Consider the following 12,218-nt stretch of genomic DNA (forward strand, 5'->3'; position numbering starts at 1 on the left):
ATGGGATATAGAGGCAAAGGGAGAATCTAATGTAGTATTCTGAAAGTACTATTTGAATGCAAAAGCTGAAAACATTATGCAGGGCTTATTGTATAGGTCAGCACAATCAAGTGCTGTATTCTCTCCCAAACTGTAAGCAATAAAAGTAGAGTTACACATAGTAAAAGCTGTAACTTCTATAATCAGTACTACTAGTAAACTTTCATTATTCTGTGAATGGAAAAAGTCTTTGATTTCATATATGCTGAGATCATTCATTAGCATGGCTGCAGATGAAAGGTGCTTTACGATTGTAATGAATTATATTATTAGAAATATTTTTAATCATTTGAGCTAAATTGAAATCAGGCAGAAGAGTTCTGATAGCAGTTTGTAGAGTAGTTCTCTCAAGTTTGCTAGATTCTCTTGAAAATAAAAACATAGGAGATATATTGGAAAACTAACACAGCCATACAGTCATTTCTCTGCTTTGCCTGGTGTGTCCAGTTTGATCATTAGTAGCAGGATATTTTTTTCTAATCTTATTAGATGCCAGGAATAGTTGCATTCCGAACAAGTTATAATCAATCTGAGCAATTGACTTCCCTACCAAATCGCGCCGATGCCATCTTGCACATTGCAAAGTGTAACTAATGCACTGCAGGTTGGGTATAAAAAAAATGTGAACAAAAACAATTAGGGTTCTTCATTTTTCTAGACCAGTGATAGAAATGTAAGAAACAAGCAAATTCATTAGGGAAAATGGGATTTGTCTAAATAAAAAGATAATTATAACATTATATTATGCTCACATTTTGATACTCTATAATAGTTTGATATAACATTAATGGTTTATGTGTGGAGGTAAATATTTTCCTTTACTTACAAATATATGGTTGTTTGATATTTCTGTATCAAGACTGTATAATTTAACATTTACTTCATACTATCACTATTCATTGCAACTTGGATTTGATACTTGCTTCATCAGTCAGTCCCAGAGATCTTGTCTCAAAAGCATTCTTTAGAGCATGAGTTTCTTCCTATGTTAGATTTTATTGCTTGCTTCTGGAATATAATCTAACGGAATGCAGACTAACACAATCCAATAGCTGGAAATAAAGATAATGCTTTTTCAGGGGTCACATAAGCCTATTCACATTGAAAAGTGCTCATTCATCTGAAATTTTTCATGGTTAGCAGATGAATAGGATGATTATGAAAAACAGGCATTTGTGCCTTTGTATATACCATAATACTTCACTACATGCATGTCTTTAAAAAAATAAATCATATAGTTAAAAGATCTGTTTCATATTTATACCACTTTTTGAAGATATGTAAAAAAGCAATACAGTGCTAGCATGGCATGAATGAATGGCATGAATCCCAAGTCAGCAGCCTTTATGCCTTTTACCCCACAAAGCTGTGCGACCATTGAAATTAAATCCAAACAGTCTGTGTCAGTCATTATTGAAATGTTAGGCTTGACCACTGGGCTATTCCCAATGTATTGTGAAGATTGTTATAGGAAATTTCATTTTAACTTGAACGAGCAAACTCAGCCTGGCTTAGCATCTCACCCAAAGGGACTGTACATTTCCTTGCAGCTGTATCCCACACTCCAGGTGTGACTCTGGTGTCCACACTGAACTTTAGTCCAATTTCTGATTAGTGGCTTGAATCCACAGACTTCTGGCACTGCCAACAAAATTTAATTTCTATTAAGAATTCAGTGCTTCCCTTAGCTTAAAATGTGTATTTATTTCCCCAAACCATCAGAGGTCAGAGCAAGAGCAAAATCCACGGTCTTCTGGATACAATATAAGCCAGGTATAGCGCTGGCAGCCAGTATAATGAATACGTATTCTTCTGCTAATGACCTCACCCTTGACCAGGAGGAAAGAGACACTAGAGAGATGAATGGTGATTCATTCTCAGTGCTGGGGCTGGTCCTTTGGTAAATGACGTGTTTAGGAAATAATGCAGACTACCGTTCAGTAAATCTGAAACAAAAAACAAAACAAAAAGTTTCATTTGGGATCTTCAGCTACAGTTGAGTAATTGTCCTTGGTAAACCCCTTAAGTAAGTAATCAAGGAAATTACCCCTCATCACTAATTATTTATTTTCTCAAGCTGTCAGCCTTGATTAAGCTCATCTTGTTGCATTGCTTAAGGGGAAAATTTTGATTCAAATTTGAGGTTGGAGGGACAAGCCTTACCAGAAAAGTGGCTCACTTTAAGATCTCCGCTTCCTTACCCCACAAACATGCCCTGATCCTTATCTTGAGGGGGCTGAATGAGCACGACTGAGGGTGAGAAGATTTTCTGTGTTCTTTTGCTCATTGGCCTCTTCAGAGACTGTTTAATTTCATTTCTGAGTTGGACATCGGGACCAAGATCAATTGCTCATTTTTTGCAGGCCACAGAACAGCTGTTAATGGTAACCACTTTTGGTCACTGCTGATGTGGGTTGGATAAACACTCTTTATCCATTACAAATCTTGTGAGCCAGCCAGTCATTATGAGCTTTGAAACAAGTTAATGGAGACCATAAAAAAAACGGGAAGAGCTGATGATATTTATACATTTTAAATATAACTCTTGCAGCCTGTGCAATCACTTAGAATTTCCTCGTTCTCTGTTTTTAGAGGATTACCCCAATGGGACATGGCTTGGAGATGAAAACAATCCTGAGATGCGAGTCCGTTGCCCCATAACCCCAGCTGACATGCTGCATATCAGCACCAACTGCCGCACAGCTGAGAAGATGGCACTGACGTTGCTAGATTACCTCTTCCACCGGGAAATTCAGGCCATCTCCAACCTTTCAGGGCAAGGGAAGCATGGGAAGAAGCAGCTTGATCCTCTCATGATTTATGGTATTCGCTGTGAGTATAACACTGAAGTTTCTGATCTTGTGCTATATAGAGAGATTTCCATCTGCTTTGTCTGACAATTGAGAGCAAAAGAGACAAACAGCTAAATCTTTAGAACCAAGTGTTCTAAAATGTTCATGCACATTTCTTTTTTGGTTTATTTGTCTCAATATTTTTGGGTAGGCCTTCTTCTCAGTAATGGCAAATGTTATTACCTGCTCGGGTATTTGTATAAACAACGAGGAGTATGCATCTCTTGACTCCAATCCTGCCTCTCCTTCTCCCCCTCTCTGGTCTTCTTTCCCCCCCCCCAAAAAACCAACAATCCATAGTAATTAACTTGTCCTCTGGACATCACACATTAGATACAATGTTGATTGCCCTTTACTGAAATAAGAGTGGGGCCCATCTTATTTATTCTGGTGCCATCTATGCCTCTAATTTATTTAGTCTAATTTCTGTATGAATAAAGCTTCCATTGCTGTGGCACCTATGTGCAGTCATTAATGCAGCTAATCACCTCCACCTGCTTGTTGCTCAGATATTGCATTATCTGCTCCATGCTCTGTATTTTTTGTGGCTCCATTTTGAATCTCACTATAGGAAGTACAATCTGAAAGATGATTGGCTGACCTGGTAACATTATTCTAGACAGCAGCCCAAGCCTACAAATACAGTCAGGCAGGTCATGCATCAATCTGACCAACTTCTCCTTTACTCTACAGTTATTTTGGTCTGCACATTTGTTTTTAAATGATATATTTTTATGTGGGAGGGGGTAGCTCTAAAGAATTACAGCACATTATAACAAGTCATGGTCCAACTTCATTTTTCTAATATCTATGTTTTGTGAAGTGTGGTTCTGCTCTAAAAAGTAACTTCATTATGTTACTTCTTGAGTTATTTTTGTAATAGACATTTATGCTCATCCCCCATGTAACACTGAACATACTTTGCAAGGTTTTGATTTAACAGCAGACATTATCTTCCAAATAACATGCTCTGCTCCCCTCCCCTCTATGGTACCAAACTAGCTAATCCTAGGGAAACCTCGCTAGCAGGCTAAGTGACAGTAGATTCCAGAACTTGCAGTCAGTGGAAAACCTGGACAAAAAGTGCATCAAATTCAAAATGTGTTCAGGCGTCAGCTCAGATGTATTTCCCTTCGGGTGAGTTGTAGACAATGCTCTGCCTTCCTGCTTCTGCCAGTCTCACTCTTTGGACAGACAGCTGAATGTAGATGGCATGATGGAATATAGAGGACATTTGAAATTGCTCCTACAGTGGTGCTGAAGCACAATCGTCTTCCAAAGAGCTGGGCTGAGACTGTCCATTTATGTTGGGCCCAATCCTTTTCTCACTGAAATAATTGAAAACACTTATCTTGACTTCACTGATAGCAGGATTAGGCCAATTATCTTATTCAGAAACATGTTGTGGGTATAGATCTTATGCTGCTGTAGTGTAGGAGGCAGGTGGGTCAGTCCTTAGAAACACCACATGCAAACTAAAATGCTTCTTTCCATTTACTGTGGTCAGAAGCGTAATGATAGGATCTGGAAACATAGAAAATTGCAGGTTTTAAAGATTCTTGTTATATCATGACAGTTTTCACTACGTTTCTCAGAGCCCATGGTAGGCTGAGTAGAAAGACATTTATGGGGAATAGTCTTGGTGAATATTCAAACTCTGGATTTGTTTTTTAAGTCGTGAAAACATTAGAAGTAACATTAGAATTGTACTCAGCTATCCCAAATGATCACATTAAATTACATTCTGTAAGAGTTGGGTGTGTTTTTTGTTGCTGTTGCCACCAGCCAGATGTTTTCTTAGCTTCTATTTATGGGAGGATCCTAAAGGACCAATTTAAATTAGTCTGCAGTGGGTGTTTCCTAGAAATCTCTCGGGCTCTCTTTTTGGTTTAGGAAGCCACTCTGAGTTCATACAGTTCACAGGTACAGAGCATACCAAATGTAGCACATTTCTAGTTGAGAAATACCAACCATGGTGATAACTGAAATAATGAAAAAAAAAATCAACTTGTTTTTGTTGGAAATATAGATACAGTTCATGTAATCAAAATAATATGAGCTTGGATCTCAGTTTTGACCAGCTGGAAACAAATGGGGAGTGTGGATTGTCTGGATGGTTTGGCTATAAATTCCAAGTGGAACAAACTCATTTTATTTTTTTATCAGTATGTATCGTTTCAAAGGGTGGACCTCACTCAAATCGAGACAAAGGAAATTGTAGCAGGCTCACTGCAGTTCACACAAATGTTTCCCTACTTTAGGGAAAAGTTAAATATCATAAAGTGTGTGGATTCAAGATAGGAACTCTTTGGATGATATGGTTCATGGTTGAACTATGGTTCATATTGTCTCTCCTTGTCAGGATGAGTGTTAGGAGGCTATCACAGGCCTACAAACAGTTTTGCAATGTATATTAGGGATATAGACAGTTTTTTTTCTGTAGCTTTATAGGTAACTAAGATGCTGTGGGAGGTAGATTATGGTACATAAAGTGTCTGAAATGTTCTTAGACATGGGTGATGGACAACCTGACTGTTTGAGTAAGCGGTAGGCACCATGCTGATATGACGCTATGGTTACTAGCAGGGGATTACTCAACCAATTGTTTGATGACAGCAGCCAAATTGACTTTATAAGTATAGTTTACAGTTTACATTTCAGGCAAGGTAAACCTGCAAATGCCTTCTGAATAGTTGAAATCCTGACACAAGCTATAGCACATATTGGGTACCTCTGCTATCCATACTGTCTAAAGCAGTGGTTTTCAAACTGAGGTACGTGTACCCCTAGGAGTGTGTGAGCTCTTGTCAGGGAGTAAGTGAGAAAAATCCTGTGATGGTGGACAATGCATTTAATTTAGTAAGACTTGGCAATCTAATCATAGATATATTCTGACTCTATCTCAGATGGGGGTACATGGTAGACTACATTATTTGGAAAGAAGTATGCAGCCTAAAAAACGTTGAAAGCCACTGGTCTTAAGTATACAGAAATACTAATGTTAACGTGGAATTATATGGAGAACCATTGAAAAAAATGAGCAACATTCTTGCATGAAACAAGCTTTATAGGCTACAAACTTTGGAGTAGAAGACTGAATTATGCATTCCTGAAATTATTTTATGTAGTTCACCTACAGAGCAGTACAATGGGAATAAATTAACGTACTCAGATATTTTTGTGTGCAGTTATTATTTGGAATGCCAGCTAACTTTAATCTTTAAAAAAAAAAAAAAAAAAGCACCAATTAGAGCCTGTTTGAATTTTTCTGAGGAATTCAATACTGCATCATTATATTTCTGCTAGCGCAATGCAGAGTTACATGGAGAAAATCTGTGGAAAGTGATTGCTAATGAGCCTGATAGCACTGTTCCTTCTTCAGGCTGGACTGAGTTTGGGAAGTACGCTCCTAATGGCCTCATTTTGTTGGTGGTGATGTCACCTGACTACTGTGGTGGGGACCAGTGGGCTAAATTAGAAATAGCCTGTTGGACTTGCTGCATTGTGGCCTATCATTGGTTCACTCTGTAAGGGAAACAGAAGCCTTCAAAGGCTTTCACAGTGTTGTTTGATCATGTATAAAATGTGTTGGTGGCTCTGTAAGGGCTAATAAGACCTACAGATAATTTTGTTCTTGCAAATTTTGGAGACCTCTTCAGATACTTATGGAATGTAAATGGTACTTTTCTAGGTTACTGCATGTAACACTATTATTTTCACAAGTTTTTATAAGCCTAAATAGGTTTTGTTTGAAAATTTGTTCATAAAATGAAGGGAGTGGGGGGGGAAGCAGTGTGCTTGCAAAAAGTGCACATGCAACCCCCTAAATTGAGGTGTCCAAATCGGATTATTGTAGCCCTAAGTGCTGTTTGTATGTGCAATTACCAGATTTGTATCTGCAAAGCAGGCTTTTGAAAATGAGGCTCCTTAAGTGAAAGTGTGTGATCATATTGGCAATATATGACTAAGCTGATATAATTTAAAAGGGAGATTCTTTGTAAAAGCAGCATTGACTGAAGTTAGGGGTACTTACAGCATCTAAAACAGAGGTCTATTGGCTCCACTCAGTGTCTAGACTAACGTGTTGCCTTTGTTCTGGAACAAATCCCCATGCATCAAAAGAAAAATACACTCCCTAAATATAGACTGTTGCAAGAATACCCACATACAGTTTGTTTGGGGAATCTGAAAGTGATTGTGTGGTTAATGAGGCTTAAAATAACATAGCCAAGGCATCATAAAATTACTACAGCACTGAATAGGGGCGAGGGGACCAAGTAACCTATCCAAAAAGGGGTCCAATACTAATCTGACTGGCTCAGCTGTAATGATTTCATGCTGTAAACTTGCATATCATCACTGGTAATAAGTGAGTGAAAATGAAATTCCCTTTTGGTAGCTTGTTTATTAATTGTCTATAACGTAAGTGAGTGTGTGGGTGACTGCGTATCTGTAATGACTAGAGTTGCCAATTTTCGAATCACACAAAACCAAACATCCTTGCCCCGCCCCTGCCCCGCCACTTCCCCTTCTCTGAGGCCCCGCCCCCACTCCATCCTCCCTCTGTCGCTCACTCTCACTCATTTTCACTGGGCTGGGGCAGGGGTTGGGGTGCGGGCTCCAGCTGGGGGTGCAGACTCTGGGGTGGGGCCAGAAATGAGGGGTTCAGAGTGCAGGAGGGGGGCTGGGGCAGGGGGTTGAGGTGTGGGAGGGGGTGAGGGCTCCAGCTGGAAGTGTGGGCTCTGGGGTGGGGCCAGGGATGAGGGGTTTTGGGTGCAGGAGGGGTCTCTGCACTGGAGCCGAGGGGTTTGGAGTGTGGGAGTGGGCTGAGGGCTGGAGAAAGGGGTTTGCGTGCGGGAGGGAGTGCGGGGTGCAGGCTCTGGGAGGGAGTTTGGGTGCAGGAGGGGGCTCAGGGCTGGGGTTGGGGTGTGGGCTTCAGGAGGGAGTTTGAGTGCAGGAGGGGGCTCAGGCTGGGGCAGGGGATTGGGGTGTGATGGGGATGTGGGGTGTGGGCTCCGGGAGGGAGTTTGGTTGTGGGAGGGGGCTCAGGGCTGGGGTTGGGGTACAGGAGGGGGTGCGGGCTCCAGGAGGGAGTTTGGGTGTGGGAGGGGGCTCAGGGCTGGGGTTGGGGTACAGGAGGGGGTGCGGGCTCCAGGAGGGAGTTTGGGTGTGGGAGGGGGCTCAGGGCTGGGGTTGGGGTACAGGAGGGGGTGCGGGCTCCAGGAGGGAGTTTGGGTGTGGGAGGGGGCTCAGGGCTGGGGTTGGGGTACAGGAGGGGGTGCGGGCTCCAGGAGGGAGTTTGGGTGTGGGAGGGGGCTCAGGGCTGGGGTTGGGGTACAGGAGGGGGTGCGGGCTCCAGGAGGGAGTTTGGGTGCGGGAGGGGGCTCAGGCTGGGGTCAGGGGTTTGGAGTGCGTGAAGGTTTGCGGGCTCCGGCAGGGGGCTCAGGGCTGGAGAAGGGTGTTGGGGTGCGGGCTTTGGGAGGGAGTTAGGGTGCGGGAGAGGGTTCCGACCTTGGGCAGGAGGGTGGGGTGCGGGAGGGGGTTCAGGGTGCGAGCTCCAGCTGAGGTGGCTCCCAGTCGGCAGTGCAGCGGGGCTAAGGCAGGCTCCCTGGCCCCCCATGGATCCCGGAAGTGGCTGGCATATCCGGTTCCTAGGCGCAGGGGGGGCCAGGCGGCTCTGTGCGGTGCCCACTGCCCACACCCGCAGGCATTGTCCCTGCAGTTCCCATTGGCCTCAGTTCCTGGACATGCCGGCTGTTTCCAGGAGCCGCGGGGAGCCAGGGCAGGCAGGGAGCCTACCTAAGGCCTGCACCGCTGACCGGACTTTTAACGGCGCAGTCAGCAATGCTGACTAGAGCCGCCAGGGTCCCTTTTCAAGCGGGCGTTCTGGTCGAAAACGGGATGCCTGGCAGTCCTAGTAATGATTCATAAACACCCAGGGTGAAACCCTGTCCCCATTGAAGTCAGGGATAAAACTCCCATTGACTTCAGCGTGGCCGGATTTCATCCCTACAGTTTATCATTGATGCACTGAAAGAAATGCAAAGCCCTGCAGTGTCATATTCTCTTGGCCTCACCAGTCTGTAGACCAGCTGTCTTTTATTGCTAATGTGTTGTTTCATAAACTCCAACAAAAACGAAGTACAGCAGTAGAGTGAGAACTGAATCATATCATTGTCCTCAATACGCAGTTTGCTGCTGCTCTGTGCAGTAACACTGTGCTGCGTTTATTTTAAACGTACATGAAGATCTAATGTCATCAGTCAAGCATATGCCAATCAGAGCTAGCAAGTTCAGGTCATCATGGAGATCTTTTTGGTTCAAGTTTCGTCTTCCAGTTTAGCAGTGGAAAGATCTTCCTCCCTTTTTTTTTCTGGGGAAAAAAATAGCCAACCAAATCTGTATTTAATAGAAAATATTTTGAAAAGTATAGTATGCAGAAGCCACTTTTTCCAAATGAAGGGATGTATGTTTATTAAAAATTCTTGATATATTGCATACATTCTGCCACAACAGAAAGGCAGAGTTTATCTTTGGAGGTATATATTTTCATTTAGTTGCTCGCGGGGTGGCAGTGGTAGTGGAGAAAGAGTTTTGGGCAAGTAACCAGAGCAGTTTAAATATACTATGGCTTTAAGTAGCTCATTACTTCAGCCCTACCAAAAATGTAGGGATTTTCTGGTGAAATATGATCGAGGAATGCCAGCAGTTTGGACTTCCTTTCTTGTAACTGAAAATGTAGGCTTAGCTCTTGTGAGATTTTACGATGGCATCTGCAAACATGCTTTTTAAAAAAAATCCCAAACTCAAAATTTGTACTGTCGAAAGCAAGAAATGCAATCAAATGATGGATTGCTAAATGGCTTTACTTGTGATCTTAGAAAATACTATAAAAGAGGGAATTTGTTGGTGGTGATGAGCACTAGTGGAATAGCAGTAGTGCCTTTATAAGTCACTTTCAATATTTCACAGTTCTTTTAAATTATCTAACAATATAGATAAGCTGTAAAATGTTAGTTACTGCCTGAATGTGAAAAAGACTTGAGGTTTTGCGATTTTGTAATAATTTTCACATTAGCAAACATGATAGCTATGAAAACAATTCCATTATAAAATCCTCTCTCTCCTAGCTTGAAACTTTCTGGAAAATTTCTCTGTGTAGAAAGTTTAGGCAAAATCTACGCAGCCTTTTTCAAGTTCTTTCTGAAAGGAAGTAGAAACTAAATCTGAAAAATGATGAGCAATACCAATGTCAGAAGTAAGGGCATTAGATTAAAAATGTCTCTGTAATGCTGCAGGGAACTCAGTACTGTTCTGCTGAATCTTGCCCCCAGCCTGTTACAGCACAAACGGTTGCTGACTTCAGTTCATGGGTTAACATTATTTCATCTTGAATACATCTGTGTGGAGATGTTTAAAATAGCACAGATCTACTGCTAAAATTGAAAACACAGATTATATGGCACTATCAAAATATATGTAGGAAAACAAGCTTCCACATTTTTCATATTATGTTAAAGTCCATCTGAGAATATGTCTGATTCAGAGCTATGCTATAAAATGTCTTTTCTTTTTCACTTGGCATGTGGCTGTTACATTTTTTTTTAGGAATGTCAAAATCATACGATAGGAAGAGACTTGGTTACCAAAGTTTAGTACTCTTGTTAGGTCATACTCCTAATACCGGTAAAAGTAAATCTGTCTTTCTAAGTGACCAGATTAGCTCAAAGAGTGTAAACATAGTGCCTGATAGAAAAATGAACTATAGGTTTGCCTGGTCCAGGAGAAGTAGTGTGAACAGCTTAATTAGAATTAAGCACCCTACTCCTTTACAAAATTCATTAACATGACCTTTCTTCTTACGATGGAGAGGCAGATCACCCAAATCTGTGTATTAGGAAATGCATTTGATTTGTGCCTGATTGTGTAATTTGTGCCAGTCTGACCGGTGTATGTATATAGACATTCATTCACATAACCCAAATATATGTTACAAGTTGTGCTGGTCTGAGCGGCTCATAAATTAAAAACGTATCCTGCCCCAGCTTGCTAGGCCATGCAGTGTGTGGAGAGGCCCTGCAGGTGAATTGTGTGCCAACCGCGTTTGAGAAAAACTGAGCTGTAGCCAATGAATTACACAGATCACTGGACAAAAACTCTGCAGAGGAGAGCACAATGGGCTCAAGCAACTACTAAAACACTAGATGGCTATGTAGAATTATTCTGCTGCATGAAATGGGGACTTCTTCGCTTCTAGCCACCTACATAATTACCCCACCAAACATCTTTACTTGGGCATTGCACAGTTTACAATGACCTCAAGATGGGAATCTTATAAAAGTGAAGGAAGTGATCAAAGTGATTCCATGTACTGGGATTTCTTTTATTATTTTTTGGCCTTCTCAGGAAATATATTTGAGTATTATAAGCTGTACATGTGATCTTGAATATCCAGATCTATGACTGAGGAGGCTACCCTTTAAATATTAGCATCTTGAGTGGTCAACAAGTTGTCATTTAAAATACACAGATCACTATTAATTTATTGTTGTGTCAGCTTCAGCCTCTCTTTTTCTGAGGATTTTGGTCTTAACAATAACATAAGTTAAATCACAAATGTTTCACGGGTCAATTTCATCTTCAGTAGACACTGAACATTTAATACCAGAGGAGGAGCAATAGAAAGTCCTGCATTCACAGACCATAAGCCCCAGTACCACTACGCCAATGTGACTGCTTTATAGGTTACTGCTAGTAGTTGCCATTATTATAACTATTTAATAAAGGGCTATCAAACTTAATTTATAAAATAACAGAAATAGAAAAGATCCCTAACCATTCTCCCTTTCTCCTTCTCTTTGCTCTCTCATCTTTTTATGGGTTTCTGTCACCCTTTAATTTTTTCCCCTCACCTCTATTTTTATGTTGTCCTTTCCTTTCCATGATTCTGCACTGCACCACGTGTGATGTATGGACACTGATTCTATGCCTTGTATCAGTCTCTGCATGATGGAATATAACCAGAAATACAGTTTAAAAACACGTGGACCAGATAAAACAAATGTAGCCACAAGCCTTTCTTGGGCTCAACACTTGGAGCCATGCATGCAGCACTTGGATTCCATCAGGAGAGCTAGAAACTCAAGCTGTTCTCATTTTGTTTAATGTCTTGTTCTAATAAAATCCTCATTAGAGAGCTTAAATAACTCGTAGAGCAATCTGTATTTTATATACCAGATGAACTGTGTAGGAGTATGTAGATTTGAGATAAACTAAAAATCTTGCTCTTTAAAGAGGGTGTATATTTTAACTGGGGTGGGTTAATAC

At 41.3% G+C, this 12,218-nt stretch overlaps 1 protein-coding gene across 7 annotated transcripts in view; it reads left to right on the forward strand.

Moving 5' to 3' along the window:
* BANP (BTG3 associated nuclear protein) overlaps positions 1-12,218 on the forward strand; it is a 251,959-nt gene that overhangs the window by 92,790 nt on the left and 146,951 nt on the right. For 6 of the 7 annotated variants that reach the window (XM_008168621.4, XM_042852096.2, XM_065567315.1 and 3 more), the window contains one exon: positions 2,632-2,871. The exons of the other annotated variant lie outside the window; for it this stretch is intronic. In XM_008168621.4, the coding sequence (XP_008166843.1) occupies positions 2,632-2,871 (240 nt within the window). The remainder of the gene's footprint in view (positions 1-2,631; positions 2,872-12,218) is intronic. 7 annotated transcript variants of the gene reach the window in all.

This window comes from Chrysemys picta, chromosome 14 (genome assembly GCF_011386835.1).
Source record: "Chrysemys picta bellii isolate R12L10 chromosome 14, ASM1138683v2, whole genome shotgun sequence".
Lineage (NCBI taxonomy): Eukaryota > Metazoa > Chordata > Testudines > Emydidae > Chrysemys > Chrysemys picta.